The sequence below is a fragment of the Eriocheir sinensis genome, chromosome 19, assembly GCF_024679095.1.
Source record: "Eriocheir sinensis breed Jianghai 21 chromosome 19, ASM2467909v1, whole genome shotgun sequence".
Classification (NCBI taxonomy): domain Eukaryota; kingdom Metazoa; phylum Arthropoda; class Malacostraca; order Decapoda; family Varunidae; genus Eriocheir; species Eriocheir sinensis.
In genome coordinates, this window is record NC_066527.1 from 10,426,941 (window position 1) to 10,446,163 (window position 19,223).

A 19,223-nucleotide genomic window follows, 5' to 3' on the forward strand; every position below is an offset into this window, starting at 1 on the left:
TGCAGAGGGACAGTCTGTGCTGTCAGAGGCAGAATGCGGCAAATACACGGCCTGCGAGTGGACTGACGGGCGCTGCCACATGGTTAATAACGGGCTTGGTGGCTATGTGGTGGACGGTGACCCTCAAGATACAGCGAGAGGATTCAAGGTAAGGCTCAAACACCTTACGTGATAGCAAAGATATTTCCTTATGCATGGGGACGTAATAACAATACACTGGTAGACTTCTAGTAGTAGTAATGCAAGTAGTAATGATAGTCGCCACAGGCTAACCCCCCCCCTTTTCTGCCCCCCCTCCCTGGCTCCCTCTCCCCTCTGCAGGTCTCCCTTCGGAAGAGTGACCCCACTGTGACCATGTTCGGCCAGGATTTGAACAACCTGATCTTCGAGGTCATCTACCACGAGAACTACCACATACAGATCAAGGTGCGACTCTCTCTCTCTCTCTCTCTCTCTCTCTCTCTCTCTCTCTCTCTCCGGCCGCGCGGCATGGCTGGCAAGCGTGTCGCTAAGGCTGGATTCACACGAGCCACTTTTTAGTGGTCAGTGGCCGCCACAAAATAATAGTCAAAATAAAACACACACATCTCTGTGGGTGCCTGCACACGGGCCACTTTTTTGTGGTCACCACAAAGCAGGGCGGACGGAGCCATTTTCCGACCACGCCACTGTGGCCGGCCACAGTGGCCCGCGATATATACCGTTATTTCAAATGGCAGCGTGCACACGAGCCACTATCGGTGACCACCACCTTGCCACCCGCCGCTTTCCCTCTGTCTTGACACTTGAACACCTGAATTTTAACTGTCATAATGATGTATAAGTATGACCTTCACGCATAACTTGTGTTTAGGATATAATGGATAAGCTCTTATATGCTTTCAGAACTAATGTTTCATTTCGTTTCATAGTTTTGCATATTAATTGATTCTGGTATGGATATTTTACTGAATGTGGTAGTTTTATTTACCCGGAAGTAGAAATGGGAAAATGTTATGTAACCGCAAAGACTACTGAATTATGTCAATAGATTACATCTAATGTGACTTAATATTCATCAATGATCTTCTTTCCATAACAAGCTGTCCTGTCCACTCGTACGCCGACGACTCCACTCTGCATTATTCAACTTCTTTCAATAGAAGACCATCAAAACTGGAAGTACACAACTCCAGACTGGAGGCTGCAGAACGCTTAACCTCAGACCTTGCTATCATTTCCGATTGGGGCAGAAGGAACCTTGTGTCCTTCAATGCCACAAAAACTCAATTTCTCCACCTATCAACTCGACACAATCTTCCAAACACATATCCCCTATTCTTCGACAACACTCAGCTGTCACCTTCTTCAACACTAAACATCCTCGGTCTATCCTTAACTCAAAATCTCAACTGGAAACTTCATATCTCTCTCGCTAAATCAGCTTCCTCGAGGTTGAGCGTTCTGTATCGTCTCCGCCAGTTCTTCTCCCCCGCGCAGTTGCTATCCATATACAGGGGCCTTGTCCTCCCTCGTATGGAGTATGCATCTCACGCCCCTAAACAGGCTAAACTTGCACCCACACAAACAAACCCACTGGTGTAACACTATCTACCCGATCAAGGCAGACGACCCGGCTGCCCTGACACACACACACAAAAAATAAAATAAAAATAAATAAATAAATAAACACAAAAAATACATGTAGAAATTACTCTTTCTCAGGAACGTCACTAAAATCCTTCACCCACCCCGGCCTTCGCCGCTCCCTCTGGGGCCGCTGTAGTGGACGCGTGGGCGGCGGCAAGCAAGCAGTGACACCCAGAGGGGCATCTCCAACCCCAAGGCATGGCACAGGGTTACCACTAGCTTCCGCCACATTACTTGAACACCCCAGTTGCTCGCCCACGTCTCGGTCGTCCTCCGCCACGTCCTCGTCACTGCTGCTGGGGCTTACGTCCTCCTCCCCTTCGCCGTGGCCCCAGGAGTAGCGCTTCGGACCGTGATAGCGCCAAAGACGGTCCATGTGGACAAGAGACGGGCGTTTCCGTTTTCGGAAAATTCTACACGTGACGTCAGATAGTGCTGCCACCACCGTGTACAGCCCCTCCCAAGGACTCTGTAGCTTCGGCGAAAGCCCTCGTTTCCGGCGGGGGGATGCAGCCACACTCTATCACCCAAGGAGTACCTCATGTCACTTATGAACCAGTCGTAGGTCTCCTTCATTGCCTGCTCTGCCACCTTCAGCCTCGCAGTGCCACTGCGTAGCCAGAGGTGACGGTGGGCAGGTTTATATAGGGAGGCCGCCCCGTGCCCAAGCCCACCGGGAGCCTCAAATCATGACCAAACACGAGGCGGGAAGGTGTGAAGCCTCATTCTCAGCGGACCGGTAGGCCATCAGCATGACGGACAGTTTGACGTCTCAGTCTTCCTGGTCTTCCCCGCAATACTTGGCCAGCTGCTGCGCAAGAGTTCGGTTAAAACGCTCCACCATTCTCGCGGCAGCTTCAACACGTGCCGTAGAACTCTCCGCCTTCCTCGACGCCGCCTTCTTCTCCAGCTTCACCTAACGGAACGGTCCCGGTGGTCACGGTGGAGCTGGGCGGCCGCGCCTAGGCCGCTGGTTGTCTTCAGGAAGTCCTCGAACTCCAAGACCCTCGCCAGCGCCACCTGCAGATCCACGGGGTGCGCCTGCTTGACAAAAATCTGCAGCTGCTGGTCCTGCAGGGCGTCTGCGAAGAAATCGCGGGCCAGCACAACATCATCTCTTCCAGGGCCGCGGGGTACGTCCTTCTTACCAGGGCTTCTACGTCTTGCGCTAGATGCAATAGTTTCGCCTCTCTCCCGAGTCCGCTTCTTCAGCCTGGCCTTGTACACCTCGGCCTGACGGTGGTGCCCGAAGCGGCGTTGCAAGGCCTCCGATACCCTCCGGTATGAAGCCCGCTGGGGCTGCGGGAGTTGCTCCAGGACTTCCACAGCTGGGCCCCGTAGTGATGTTGCCTCACTCTAGCCTTGGGCAACCACCAGCATCTCAAACTGGGCTACATAAGCTGGGATACATACGTATCAACCTCAATATCCACCTAAAAACTTGAAACATAAATGGTGGCAGATGGAGATGGAATCCACACGATGGACGATAAAATATCGGCCATAAAGAATTTTCCGCAACTCCAAACCGTCGAAAAGGTTCGGTCTTTTCTTGGGTTGTGTGGCTACTATAGGCCTTTCATACAAAGTTTTGCCAAAATTGCTTCGCCTCTAACGCAACTTTTAGAGAAAGAGGCACCTTTTCATTGGAACGCCCCACAAGAAAAGAGGTTTACATACTTGAAGTCAGCGTTAACCAACGCTCCAGCCTTGGCATTCCCGGACTACAACGTCCCTTTTTCTATTTATACAGATGCTTCAGCCCTAGGCCTTGGTGCTGTTTTGATGCAACCAGACGCTCGCGGTAAAAATCGTGCTATTACGTAATATGCAAGTCGCACTTTAAACCAAGCTGAGTCGAACTATTCATTGACGCATCAGGAAACCCTAGCGGTTGTTTGGGCTCTTAAACATTTTAGATATATTTTTCTAGGCTATCCTATTACTGTATTTACAGACCATGCGCCAGTCACCGAGCTTTTTAGGGGTAGAAACCTCACCGGTCGACTCGCGCGATGGTACCTTACCATCCAGGAATTTGGGCCAACCTTTAAGTATTTACCTGGCCGCACAAATGTCGTCGCGGATTCACTGTCTAGAAACGTACCTATTGGCTCAGTGGCAGAAACATCCACTGCAATTGCAAATTTAACTCTAAAGGATTTAGCAGCAGCCCAGCGTCGACATGACGTTTGGAGTAAAGTAATATACGCTCTGGAGTCGGGTGATGAAACAAGTCTCCCGCCACTACCTGTGTCTTTTTCACATTTTTTTTGTCACATGACGACGTCTTGTATCGCTACTGGCCCCGTAAAAAGGAGTCTGTCGCACAATTTGTGATACCAGAGTGTTATGTACCTGAGGTGCTGAACTTAGCTCATGACGCAGTGATTGCTGGTCACCCGGGGAGGGAACGCACTTTAACAGCGGCCCGAGCAGTTTATTTTTGGTCAACTATGCGTGTAGATATTGACGCGTATGTGGCTAAGTCTGTCAAGTGTGCCCAACATAAAGGGACGGTGCCAAGGCCTGCGCCGATCCTAGAATATCTGCCCCCTGACCGACCTTGGGATGTAGTTTCTATTGACTTGCTACAACTTTACGCCAGCCACCAGGGCCAGGATTCACTAACGAGTTACGACGTTCGTAAGTCACAAAAAATGTCTTAAGGCAACTTTCGGCTGCTTTGGGCTATTCACTAAACAGTTACGACACTCTTCCGGCACCGTAACTTTACGGCAGCTCCAGACATGGCGTAAGGTATCGTGACCCGTACGTAGGGCAGATTTTCTCCACAACACAAGGAGGAATGAAGAAGAAGAGGAAGACCCGCTGCCAAAATAATGAACAAAACGTCACTGTGCTATCAAAACATTGCTTTATAAGGACGTGTCAACCGTATATAATACCATTCACTGAATATGTAGTGACTGTGAACTCCTACACTACTGAATCAAATATCCTGCCGTAAACACTCGTGATAATATATATGGAGGGCTTGAAATGCTCGCAGGAGATCCACCAGGGGGTAATGTGGGTACTCATACATGCTCGGTGAATAATTTAGTCTTAATTTGTAGTTTGTAATACCTTAGACCACTAGCACAACCAAGGATGGGCCGGGCTCCACCCGTTTACCGTTGATGAGGTTTCAGGCCCTGCACCCCCAAAGTTTATCTTGTCTTTTTCTCTGCCCTCCAATCTCCCTGAACATATTTCTGGGTGTTCCCTTGCCATTGTTTAGCAGATTTTAGCGACCTATTTTAGAGACACAAACTATTCATTACTGGGTAAATTATCATGTCTTTTTTTGTGGAGTTAGTTATCACCAGGAAGCAATTATGAAAGTACTAGAGTTGATTTGGTGAGTCTCATACTTGGGTTGACAGTTTACTCTCCTCTGTAACGATAGGCTACTATCCCCAGCGGCAATTATAGGTTACAATTTTAGCAGAGTTAGGTTACCATCCACTAGGTTAAAATGAGTCTGTTAGTTTGTAAATAGATTTGGGAGTGAAGACGGCTGGACAATATATGCCGCAGAGCTTGTTATAGTGAATTCTGGGGTAAATTTGCTGTAGCACTTTCATAGCTGAATTATTGTGGTAATAAACAGAGCCCCATTAAAAAGCATCATAACATATCACAGGAAATAAGTAATTTGCATCTCAAATAGACTGCTCCTGCTAAGCAATTACCCATTCTTTGCAACATGCATTATATGTTTGTTGGATATTTTGGTAATTGAGTCATCCCATGGCTCATTCTTGTCTCAATGATATTTACTGTATTAAGGTATTACATTTACTATTTAGTATGCTAGTTTTACTGGGTGTTATAGATGATGTGTCTAGTAAGGGTAGGGTGAAGTTGGGGGCATACGCATAGCTGTGTGTGGCCTCGGTGCTCATCTCCATCACATGGTAACCTATTGCTGGTAAATTAGCAACCTAGCAACACCTGTCAAGGTTTGATTCATCACCCAGTTGTATTCCCACTCATAGTTTCATAGCTACTATAATTGAAAAAGTATTTTATAATTTTAGGTTGAGGCAAAATATTTATATATATTGATATTTATTTCATGTTAAGTGAAAAATATATAATTACTTCATATTCTACTTATAGCACAACATTAAAACCAGAAAATAAAGGTTCTTTGTCCATAGACTATAAAAAAAATCTTTCTCACCTTGAAATTCAAGTTATTTTTTGGGTATTGACAAGAAAATACTGTTTCTGTTTTTAACTCAAATATGCACTTTTTTCATTTATGTAACCTAACTTTACTAAAGTACTGACTCATATGTTGCTGGCACAAGTTGAGAACATAATGAAAAAGTGGGCATTGATATATACATTATTAAATATTTAAATGTGTTAAATAGTGTACTGGCAATAAAATAGAGGAAATCATCGAGCAAATTGGTGTATGGGTGTTTCGTTAAGAACTCGGTAGAGTTCTTCAAAAACAATGGCACTGCCCACTGTCAAAACACATTCCACTATACCTAGAAAATTTCCACGATGACTGTTGGCTCTCAAGATATAGCTGGAAGCCAGACTCTTTCTTGAGTCATCAGAGTTTTGAGAGAAGTCTTGGGCTTTCCAGGATGTGACACACACACACACACTCACATACACACAAACACACAATTATATACTTTGAGAGTAAGAGTAGTAAAGTTGGGGGGATACGTAGTAGCAGCGCATGGCCTCGGTGCTCATCTTCGTAACATTGGCCCTTGAGACTGTGGTGGAAGGGAGCCCCCATTACCCCGGGACACAGGGCCAGTGTGATATTTGGGTTACCACAGATTACCTTCCCCAGATTTCCCCAGATATCCATTTATCGACCAGCCCAAGAGGGAGGATGAACAGCTGGGTGAGCTGCACGCAGACTGCCTGGGCCGGGATTCGAACCCGGGCCTGCGGAGTAGAAGCCAGGCACGCTAACCAGTAGACCACGGAGGCGTATAACTTTGAGAGTGACACAGGCTAAATGGACTTAATTATATTGCTTTTGAAAGTCACTTAATCTGACTTCATATATATAATAACAACTTCTTTACTAATATAATTAAAGAAAGAGCTGCTGGTATACATGAACACAATCACAACTTAAATTGTAAAAAAAGGGGAGAAATTATCTGACTAAAAATTAACTGCAGGACAATATGGCTGAGCTTATTATACTCTTAATAAAATGTAAAGCATATAGCACCGTGGTGTGTACTATTTGGAGCAATTCTTCACAGCTTGCTATTAAACATCTTTTTATATGTTATTTCCAACAGAAAACAATTAAATAAATTGCAAATACAAAACATGTTTGAAGAAATCAAAAGAGACCTTTAGTGATGCATAAGAAATACAGAATTTCATGCCCTGCAATATTCAACAAAGTCCTGTAAAGGTCCAGCTATTGCGGTCATTCTGGTTGAGACGATTCAAGGAAATCTACACATTTCTGCAAACTATCCAGTAATATATGCTTGGTCTTGCTTCAGAATCTTTTATCTTGTGTCCATCTTGTGTCTCCTGCCTGGAAGTTTAAGGGTCCGACGCTGCACCACTGCTGGGACATATGGGCTGCTAGGTGTTGTAGCACCCACTACACTTACAGGTTACACTCAGTCTCCTATAAAAGGAAAATTATTTGCTTGGTCATCATACAGGATCATAAGAGAGAGAGAGAGAGAGAGAGAGGTTAAGTGACTGGCTAGTAGTTAAAGGTTAAGAAGCAATGAAGTAGAAAGTTTACATAGTTAATAAACTTAATATGTGGAAATTAAGAAAACAAAGAATAAATGCAATAACAATAAGTAAAAGCTCTTTATAGTGCTTGAGATAAACTTCCTATTAAACATAGATACTTTAAATTCACTATTATAAGAATTTAAAGTATCTATGTTTTAATAGGAAGTTAGTTTATCTCAAGCACTATGAAAGAGCTTTTTACTTATTGTTATTGCATTTATAGTAGTGCGACAGTGTTTTAAGCCATAATACAGCGAGCTGCTCTTTGGAAAGTATGCAGTTTTATCTACTTCCCAATATCTGAGCAGCTGACAATGTCTGAGCTCCACTCCTAATCCAAGCCACATTGCTGGGCAGTGCCCTGGTGGCAAATCTTAATGACTGATATGTTTGCTAAGCTCTGCTGCTCAGTAAATGGCCTCACCTCTATGAAAATACTGAAGTGACACCACGTACTAAAGTGTGTGTGCACCCATATCCCTTCCCCTCTCCATGGTGAGATAACTTGGTGCATGCAAGTATATTACACTTTTACCTACAGAGGAGGTCAAAACAGGGTAATGAGACTGATCATGGACAACTTGGAGGACAAAGTCATGGCTAAAAACTGACAGAAAGGCACGTTTATAACGTTACCTAAAGGATACCTTCATGCAGGTTAACAAAAATGTTTCACTAGCACGTTTTAGCAACAATATACCAAGCTGACTCTCCACATGACAAGTGATTGGCTTACCTGAACTTCCTCACTTCATCTCCGTACTCCCGGTGGGGCAGACAACATCGCCTGCCTCTGTCACGGGCCACGTGCTGCACTGGTGGTGATTGGCTACTGTCTCTAGAGTACGTATGTATCGAGCGCTGCCATTGGTTGAACGAAATATGTCAACATCATACTACGCCGTCTGTCGGCGGGAGTGTGAAACAGCGTTAAGGCAGGAAAATCTAAACATGGCGGACTTAAGATTCTTTTGGGAATCGCAAGATACGACATTCTTATTTCCGCCATATTGGATCCACTTAAGATTGTCGTATCTGCGAGGCGTTAGTGAATCTGGGCCCAGGGCTCTAAGTATCTTTTGGTTGGCGTAGATCACTTGTCTCGATACGTTGTTTTGGCCCCGGTGAAAGATAAATCTGATAAGTCCATTGCTCATGCCCTAGTAACTCATCTATTTTATCCATACTCCACGCCTAGTTTTAGAAGAAATATGCAATTTGGCATAAAACAAAGTTTTACAGTCAGTTATCACCCAGCCAGCAACGACCTTGTTGAACGCGCTAATAGGAAAATTTTAGATGTCTTGCGCTCTGTCGTTAGCAGACTTCAGCATAAGAACATAAGAACATAAGAACGTAAGGAGTCTGCAAGAGACCGGTTGGCCTATACAAGGCAGCTCCTGTACACTCAACCCCACCTTACCTCACCATCCATGGCTTTATCTAACCTCTTCTTGAATGTATCTACGGTATTGGCACCCACAACATGGCCCCCAAGCCTGTTCCATTCGTCCACCACTCTATTGGCGAACCAATTCTTACCTATGTCTTTGTTGAATCTGAATTTGTCTAACTTAAAACCATTGCTACGCGTCCTACCTGGCTCTTTTACTATCAAAATCTTATTGACATCATCACGCGTATGATGCATGAGCGCTTGAGGTACCTGAATGACACTCTAACCCTTGCTTTTGATAACTACGCCGACCTTTCCTTCTCTGACCGTACTAAACGGGGTTTGATCAATGAAATTAAGCAATTTTCCCGCATGTTGTTTGGAACTGCAATGGATGAGGATGTGGAGGACCTCCGGAATAAGTATAACCACTTGGCCTCGCTTGCTGCTACTCAACACGAAGCCATTCATATGAATTCTTTACACTTTGCCAAACTTGAGCATGCGGTACAAAACATTGCTTCTTTTTCTAGAGCCTTAGGGACTGCCCTTAACGAGGTGTTTACCGGCATGGGGAATCTGTACGAAATTGCACTAGTTGCACAAGCCTTGCCTGCATTGGAAAGTGTGGTCAACTTTGTTCTCCATACTAATGCACTAATAATTCAGAATGTTGTGGATGTAGATCGTGGTAGGGTTACTTCTCGTTCCTCTGTCAAAGATTTACAAAGGGCTTTAAAAATAAGAGAGGAAGAACACCAACTAACACCTTTGTTTGATGTGCATGCCATACACCACTACTGTCCTTAGCTGGACTCATTCTTGACGTTGGAAGCTATAGTCATTCATGTTCCCTTCAAGTCAAAGGATGAGTTTGAAGCTTATCAGCTGGTACCTTTCCCTTTCTCTGTATATGAATCGGTGATGGTGCTAGAGTTACCTGCTTCAGTGGTATTATAGTGCGTTCAGATGAAGCTTGCACCTGGAGCCTAGCAAGAGGTTTGTAAGATGCTCTGTGATTGGCTGCCACTCCTCTCACTCACTTATCATTGACACACTCTTTGATGCGACACACCTCTGTATTATTTGCTCTAACTCATATCATTTGCAAGATCAGTCTTTTTGATTGGTACCATTATACTCAGCAATGATTGTAGATCTCACATAAGTTTGTCAATTCTCTGTAACCCAAAAATTAAAGAAATTACGAAGTGGTGAAATGAAAGATGGAGTCGTAAATGTTTATATCCCATTTTATTCTCCGCTGATTATTTCATGGAACTGCTAAACCACAGTTCATGAAAATGGTAACGTCTGATGGGGAAAGTTATCCTGAACACGATGGTGTTGTCATATTTTAGATACAGTGGAAACATAGGTAGTTCGTCAGCTTTTTATAACAAGATGTAGCTGTGTCTCGGCAGCGCGGCGCTCGGCGTAACGGCCGCGGCGTCGGGGTGACTGGTGAGGCAGCGGCAGGGAGACTTTGGTTCAGCGCATACATCTTGTCATTAAATGGTGTATATATCCCTTATTTTTCATTTTAACACAACTCTGATAGTGTCATCCTCTTGACGAAACATTTTTCTATCACATGACACGGTATATATTAACATAACCTTTTTTAATTCCATGACATAACTAACAGAGAATGAAAAGTGGTATAAACATTTACAACCCAGAATTTCACTTTAACTCGCATTATCTCTTATGTCTTTAGTCAAATGCAGATGCCTTTCATAATGAACCTAATCCACAATCATGCTATTGTTCACTGGTGAAAGTAACAAATAAGTACTATGCGAAATAAATTAACTACTGAGTATACAAGTAAAACTTTTAGTGTGGTAAGTCCAGCGTTCTTGGCTAGGCGAGAGGCAGCCTGCCTCATGCCGTTATCCAATCAGCGACCAGCTTCACATGCCATCATTAGTGATCGGCTTACCAGACCAGGTTATGGGAGTCTCAATAAATTAATAAATTAATAAATATAAATATTAGATAATAATGATGTTTCATAACGGTGGCAAGCAAGAGATATGTTCATATGATTATCGTGTTTGGTTCTGGTTCAAGAGAGAGAGAGAGAGAGAGAGAGAGAGAGAGAGAGAGAGAGAGAGAGAGAGAGAGAGAGAGAGAGATTTGGATATAATTATGTGTCCATCGCCAACGTTATGAAACATCATTATTATCTATCATTTATATTTATTAATTTATTGAGACTCCCATAGCCTGGTCTGGTAAGCCGATCACTGATGATGGCATGTGAAGCTGGTCGCTGATTGGATAGCGGCATGAGGCAGGCTGCCTCTCGCCTAGCCAAGAACGCTGGACTTGCCACACTAAAAGTTTTACTTGTATACTCAGTAGTTAATTTATTTCGCATAGTACTTATTTGTTACTTTCACCACTAAACAGTAGAATTATAGTAGATTAGGTTCATTTTGAAAGGCATTTGCATTTGACTAAAAACATACGAGATAATGCGAGTAAAAGTGAAATACTGGGTTGTAAATGTTTATACCACTCTTCATTCTGTGTTGCTTATGTAATGGAATTAAAAAGCTTATTTTAATATAAACCGTGTCATGTGATAGAAAAATGTTTCCTGAAGACAATGACACTATCAGAGTTGTGTTAAAATTAAAATGGAAAATAATGGAGATATACACCATCTAATGACAAGATTTATGCGCTGAACCAAAGTCTCCCTGCCGCTGCCTCACCAGTCACCCCGACGCCGCGGCCGTTACACCGAGCGCACTGCTGCGGAGACACAGCTACATCTTGTTCTAAAAAGCTGCCGAACTCCCTTCGTTTCCACTTTATCTAAAATACGACAGCACCATCGCGTTCAGGATAACTTTCCCCATCAGATGTTACCATTTTCATGAACTGTGGTTTAGTAGTTACATGAAATAATCAGCGAAGAATAAAATGAGGTACAAACATTTATGACTCCATCTTTCACTTCACCACTCCGTAATTTCTTTAATTTTTGGTTTACAGAGAAATGACAAACATATGTGAGATCTGCAATAATTTTTTCGGACCTGGGTGCCTGCAAAACAGAGTATCACAATCTCTATTTTTGCTTAGCGTCACTCTTTGCCTTCCCACCGTTGACGGGTGGTATTTGCGAGGTAGTGCTGACCCAGACAGATGCTTCTAAGGCTCTGGAGACTTCTCCCTATCGTCACGTCGTCCCTAAACCACTTTTCCATAGGAGGTTCTCCGGATTTCACTACTTCTTTTTCACACTTTTTTTATATATAGGTTTATAGTGTAGGCGGTGGCTGAGTGGTAGCGTGATGGGCCCACATTCACCGCGTGATGGACGACGCGGGTTCGAATCCCCACGCTACCACCTCGTATTTTTCAGTCACCGCCGAGTGGCTTAAAACTAGCCACATGCTGTCCTGAAGACCACCCATCAACCCGGACTCTAGAGGAAACCGTCCAAGTGAATCAAGAAGGAGTTCCGGGGGGCAGCATGAGCCAAGAGGAGATGGAGCCACTATAAACACTTGCCTGCGCCACGACGGGCTTGGGCCGACTACCATCCAGGCCCCTCAAGAGAGCCTACCGGCGCTATAGGCGTTCACGTAAAAAAAAAAAAAAAGAGAGAGAGAAAAGAAACTACCATTTTTTGTGATAGTAGTATGTTATAAAGGTTGTCCTAAAGGTTCACCTTATAGAGAGATTACAGGTCACCTGGCGGTACGGGTGGCTTATTCCATACGTTCTGACAATTTGACGACCTTTCCGGAGAAGCTCCATCATGGATTTACAGCAACAAATGGCATTCCAATCTATCCTATTGACAGTTTAGTGAATCTCACCTTTTCTAGAATGAAATATGTAACGAACAGCCTTTTCGAGCTAACCTTTTAAAATTTCTCGGAATTGAGATCTGCTGTCCATGACTATCTGCCTGTTTACCTTGCCCCATATGTACATTACCCTTTTATTGTTGTTCCTGTGGTTATTTTTGTCATCATTGTCATCCCCCTGTTTTGCCTTGTTAAGCGGTCTCTGACTTTGTACAACCATCTTTAGGCAAATGTTGCAATATCCCGCTGAGTTAGTACACATTGCGAAACTGTAACATGGGTAGGTACACTACTTTTAAAGGTCTGGTAGGACGCGAGGTCGCGACTTTAAGGTGAGCGAGCGATGCGGCCATACATCTGCATCACTTAATTTAAGGCTCCTTTTGTTACCCAGATAACTTCAATCAACGTGTGGTACAGGCACCGGTAACTCCGGCCTGACTAGTGAGGTAACAGTGTGAGCCTAAACACCAACAACAAACAGTTATACATATCAACCTCAATAACCACCTAAAAACTTGTAACATAAATGGTGGCTTGCGGTCTACGGACCACTCCAACGTGTTATATAATGCTCTCTCTAACATAACATAACTGTGACAAGTGTGTGTGAGCAGTGAACAGTGTGAGAGGGCAAAGACGGTGTATCAGTGCCAGCAAGCAAAACGATGACCTAGCGCGAGACCGCCCTGCCCCCCGTGAGGGGAGTCGCACTAAAAGTGCACATCCAGAGCCGAGACGTCCGTCTCGTGCCCTCACCCGTCATCTTCTGCCTCCCTGGGCCGTCTTAAGATTTACCCCCATAATAGGGGGACAGGGCCTATGGTCAAAAGGCGGCCCTGTAAGGGGGGCGGGCAATTCAAGTCCCGGCGGGTGTATTGACTCCTCCGCCGCCGCCACAGCCACGGGTACCAGCCGGCGAGCAGCGACGGAGGCACGGGCTCTCCGGGCAGGCGCCCAGTAGACACCCGTAGCGGTGCACGGGCGAGCAGCCGACCGGTCGACTTGACTGCTGCGGGGGGGCCCAAAGCGAGGATAACCAGGCGAGTCAACCACGCCGCCGCAGAAGGACCCCCCAGCCGCTCGCCCGAGGAGTGCTGGCGTTCCACTGCCTCTATGGGTGCCGCAAGTTTTATGTGCGTCGCTGGTTCGCCGAAAGCATTCGTCTTCCGGTGATGATTCGCCGGAACTCCTGACTTTCCGGTGCTGATTCTTGCTGATTCTACCGTCAGCAATGCTCTCTTCTCACGGTTATAAGCAGCTACGTGTCGTTAAACATCCGGTGGTCCGATGCTGAGCTTTGCTTCGACACATATCATTCCTACATAAATATGTACAGGGATCTTATATACATTACAAGCTTCCCAAGCCACCTTTCCGTCGTATTCCGCTGGCTTACCCCTTCCTGCCCGGCGGGAGAGGCTGAAGAACTGCAGGGTGGGAAGGGAGAAACACAGGGGATGTGGATTCCCACCCCGGAGGAGAGAGAGAGACGAGAAGGGAGGTAACGTATGGATTATGGAGTATGGAGTATGCATCTCATGTGTGGGGGGGCTCCACTCACACAGCTCTTCTGGACAGAGTGGAGGCTAAGGCTCTTCGTCTCATCAGCTCTCCTCCTCATACTGATAGTCTTCTACCTCTTAAATTCCGCCGCAATGTTGCCTCTCTATCTTCTATCGATATTTCCACGCTGACTGCTCTTCTGAACTTGCTAACTGCATGCCTCCCCCCCTCCCGCGGCCCCGCTGCACTCGACTTTCTACTCATGCTCATCCCTATACTGTCCAAACCCCTTATGCAAGAGTTAACCAGCATCTTCACTCTTTCATCCCTCACGCTGGTAAACTCTGGAACACTCTTCCTTCATCTGTATTTCCTCCTGCCTACGACTTAAACTCTTTCAAGAGGAGGGTATCAGGACACCTCTCCTCCCGAAACTGACCTATCTTTCGGCCACCTCTTTGGATTCTTTTTAGGAGCAGTGAGTAGCGGGCCTTTTTTTATTAATGTTTGCTTTTTGTGTGCCCTTGAACTGTCTCCTTTGCTGTAAAAAAAAAAAAAAAAAAAAAAAAACGAGGCGGGGTGAACGGGTCCGAATCTGCCGTCACCTGGGCCCAAATAATACGTTTCGATAGCTCCCCAGCCTCCTGCAACAGCAACCGGCTCCGACACAACGCTGCGAGGCCCTGGGTTTCCCTGACAAGGGTCCCAGACAGACCCCATCAGATCAGCCACACAGCCGCTTCCTACCAAAGCTGCGTCCTCCCGCGGTGACTGCGACTCTGCCATCTCTCATAGCCGCCTCTCCGCCTCCACCTCCTCTCTCAGGCCCTGAACCTCGTACTTCAGGGACCGCTTCTCCCCCAGCAGTTCACTCTTCATGATGTCATACTATCTGTCCGTGTACTGCTGCGTTTCCACCTTCGAAGAAAGATTATTTTGCAGAACCTCGACAAGATGTCGGGCCTGCTCATCCGCCTTCCCTGCCAGCTCATCTGTCTTCTTTGCCTGCTCTTCTGGCCTCTGATCCTGCTCGTCTGCCCTCTGACCCTGCTCATCTGCCCTCTGAGCCTGCTCGCGGTCGAGGGCCATTTCCTCCCTCATACCGGACAGCATAGCAGCGATGAACTCCATCTGGCCCGGCTTCACCCCCTCCTCACGACCGCCATATTGTGAAGCCATGTTGCTCAGTCAACGCCTCTCCCTGATCACTTTTCACTGATTCCCACTCACTGACAAAACTGTTAGGCCACACCCAGCCCACCAACTCCAGGCAGGCAAGCGGCGTAGATACCATGGGTCATGGACGTAATAAGGGTGGAGAGGCCCACAACGCCGAGCGCGCTGTACTAGCGAGTGAAGCCAGTTTTCGTGGTCTCAGCCGTGAGGTACGAATACGAGGGTGGAGCGCGTCTAACATGGGGGGCGCTTGCCCTTAGAGTACCGCATCCATGAAGTGACTTCTCTATGCTGCTTAATTGTGCTACACTGGACAAAATTACTCCCGTTCTTATACCTGGTACAGTTAGTGAATTAGCTTCGTAATTCATTACTGTTAATATATTGTAACAGGTAAGAAAATACTGTACATGATATCTAAGAAGCGCGGTAATGGATTCATGATCACCAAGAAATGCGGTGAGGACAATTCATCACCAAGATGTGCGGTCTCCTTTGCAAATACAAGTTAGAAAATTGTAAGCGGCAAGCATGTACTGCCAGTCTGCCACACGAACCCTCATGAAATGTCACACGGGGACACGTGGAGTGGCCGGTCGCTCATGGAGGTACATCCATGTGGCCACTCCTCTCAGGCTTGAACAATATGACCGACTGACAGTTTAGTGGCTTCAAACCGCGAGACTCCATGCCTGCCCCTGCCATGGGTAGTGAACTCATAACAGGTCGAACAGACGCTTACAGCAGCACGCCAGGCGGGCCGCGGGGCGAGCAAAACGGGGATGGACGCAAGGGGCCGACACAAAAAGGCACTGTTTACCTGGCTCCACTGTAATGCTCAGCACAACAGCACAGTACACTGTTCCTCTAGGCACAACTACACACAATCCAGGCACAATATGCTAATACGGGCAAAGTCTCACGGCGCAGGGCACAGACTCAGCAGCGTGACTCCTCTCTCAGCTCTAGCAGGCCCGCGCCGTGGGCACGCAAGGATTCTAGAATATAAGGATGGGCGATCCAATGTTAAAGCCTGGAGGCAACTGGTGGCGCCATCTATTGAACTAAGAGAAACTAAACTGTAAAAACGTGATTTTGCAGGGGTAACTAAGTATTTATATTTGAAATTCTTTCTGCATATTAGTTTATTTCCGTTAAATAAATATAACTGATACGTTTATGTGACATGTCATTAGTTTTATTATATTATTTATAGGAAATTATTGATGTGCTTGGGGCAAGGAAGAGTACGCCATCATTATATTTCTTAGATACGCTGGACCGTAAGGAAGTGTAGAATAATAGACTAATAGCCTCATCCAATATTTTTTTAAAAGTTTGTATTATGCTGGTCGAATAGACGAGGGGAATATATGACCAGCGGCTGGTGAATGTCCCTACGTACTGTCAGATGAATATTGCCCTACTACGTCGATATTAATAATCCAGTAAGTAAAAATATATAACTTCCAACACTAGTAATATACAAGAACATAAAGAACCTTGTTTCTATCAATCACCATTGACCAGCCAAACGAGTTGACGGGCAGAGAGAACGAAGCGGCGTCGATTCAAAACGGTAACTGCACCAGCCTGGCACGTCTTCTCTCGCTTCTCGTCTGTTCTTTCCGCACAATACACATTCATTCTGCATTTCCTTACCGTCTGCCATCTCTGGGAGATGAAATGGTGGAGAACTCCAGGCAGTAGTTTCTTTCCTTGTCACAAAACCTGCAAGAATTACGTCGAGTAGCAAAACATGACGTCGGGGCGGCTTTGATGACTGATGCTGGGGTCACACATTCCCGAATATGGCCGCGATTGCTCCCGAAGAAACGTTTAATAGTAGTTGGCAATCGATTATGTACATCGAAAGGGTATGTCACGAAATTCGAAATGAAAAATATGTAGGTTCGGTAGGGTTGCCACGAGGGTCGGGAGGAATTTTGGCAAGAAGCCCGCAGCCCCAATCGCTTTGAACTGCAAAAAGCGATCGGCCCGCGTGGCCCAAACTGTCATTCATCGTAAGTTTTTCCTGAAGTTCGGCGCTATATTTACGATGATCTGAACATCGACGCCGAACATCGTAACACCATCCCCGAACTTTGGGTTGGCACGCCGAAGTTCGGGCGGCACGACGAACTTCGGAAATAATGCCGAAGTTCGTGAGCAATCTGGCAACAGCGCCGCATCTCGTGTGGCGCGTAATATCCGGGCAACGGCGGTCGGGGGGTATATAAGGAACCACGGCGCCCCTTGACGACAGAGTAGGGATGGGCAAGTACCGTTAATCTGGGTACCGGTAGTACCGGTACCGAAAACTCAGGTACCGTTAGTACCGGTACCGGTGCCGTTACCCGAAGGGATATTTTTTTATCTTAATGACTTCTGATGAAATTCCCAAATAAATTTCCTGTAAAGAAAACTCTCTCTCTCTCTCTCTCTCTCTCTCTCTCTCTCTCTCTCTCTCTCTCTCTCTCTCTCTCTGAATGAAGTGAATATTTATTTTTTCGATAAAAAAATAGCATGTATAGTTATTATGGATGTTCTCGATCATAGTCTAATAACAATAACAATATTTATTAGCAACCTAAAAAAGAAAAAGAATCGGACAGCAAGAATTATCCAGTAACTCCAATAAATAAATAAAATAATAAAATAATGGAAACGGGAGCTGTGATGGAAACGAAGAGCAGAACAAAATGGTGGGAACTTGGGGAGACGGTCAGCGAGGCAGTGACTCAGCGTCTCCACACAGGGCCCATATCGTGTGATACCACATGGAGGCAGGCGAGCGCCGAGCGTCACCAAGATCCAAACAGTACCGGTACTAGCGGCAATGCTCAGTGCCGAGTGATCATGGGGCTTCGCGGCACCAGGTACCGGTACCGGGTGCCGGCTGAATAGATTCTTCGCGGCACCAAGTATAGGTACCTGGTGTAATGTAGGGTCACGGCTACACGCAGGCCAGAAGGAATGGGTTTGCGCCACCAGGTACGTTTCTTCTCATTGTAGGGCGTGACACGTTCCACTATCTCATCGAACAGCTGGCGGTCTGTCCTGGTGAAGTTCTTGTACAGTTCTAGACACTCGGGCCAACTCTTGCTTTAGGTTGTCGTAATGGCCATATTCTATTCTTTGTTCCAGATAGGGCCGCACCCAAACAGATCTAGGCTTCCTCTTCGCTTGCTGCTTCTGTTGCTCGTCTTGCAGGATCAGGGCCTTGGCTATTGCCACTCGTTCAATGGCGTCGATGTAGTTCAGGAGGGCGTACACTACACGCCTGTTCGCCACGTTTTTGGGCATTATTAGTGACATTATCATGTCAAAGTCCTCCATGGTGAATGGCCGGGAGATGTTGCTGATGCTGCAGGGGAACTGTGAATGCATGGTGTTTGGAGGGTTCCTGCCTTTTGTAGTTGCCCACTTTAACTGGCGACATACGGGGTGTCACTACGAATGTTTCCGACATTCGGGGTGTGGCAAAGAGGGTCCGGACACGGTCGACGTATATCCTCTGTACTCCGTCGATGTACGCCCTCAGCTACGAACATCTTGTGGGGGCGTAGCCTGGGCGTGGCCTGTTGTCCCGAAATTTGGGGCGTACATCGTAACCCGGTTACGAACTTCGGGGACGCCATCGTATTGCAATACGATTATGATTCGATCATCGTTAGCTATCGGCGCTAGGTGCTCGACTTTCGGTAGGTGATGACGATTCACATGCATCGGGGAACCATCGGTCGCTATAGGCCTTATACCTCCCGAATGAACAAAAAATCACAGACTTTCACGTTCGGGAGCAATCGCGGGCCATATGCGGGTATGTGTGACCCCAGCATGACGCCTCAGGGTCGGAATTCACAAACATACTCACTAACTACGAACTAACATAACTACGCACTATTGATTTAGCGACCGAC

General features: G+C 46.1%; 1 protein-coding gene and 1 long non-coding RNA gene across 2 annotated transcripts in view; one reads left to right on the forward strand and one right to left on the reverse strand.

The window, feature by feature from the left end:
• LOC127000675 (sucrase-isomaltase, intestinal-like) overlaps window positions 1–19,223 on the forward strand; it is an 84,291-nt gene that overhangs the window by 10,627 nt on the left and 54,441 nt on the right. The window contains exons 2-3 of the mRNA XM_050864655.1: window positions 6–148; window positions 322–426. Coding sequence (XP_050720612.1) covers window positions 6–148; window positions 322–426 — 248 coding nt within the window. The remainder of the gene's footprint in view (window positions 1–5; window positions 149–321; window positions 427–19,223) is intronic.
• LOC127000677 (uncharacterized) lies at window positions 4,860–10,016 on the reverse strand. The gene is made up of 2 exons (XR_007754381.1): window positions 8,126–10,016; window positions 4,860–7,270 (listed from the first exon to the last, which is right to left on the reverse strand). It is a non-coding gene; the product is annotated as an uncharacterized LOC127000677 (long non-coding RNA).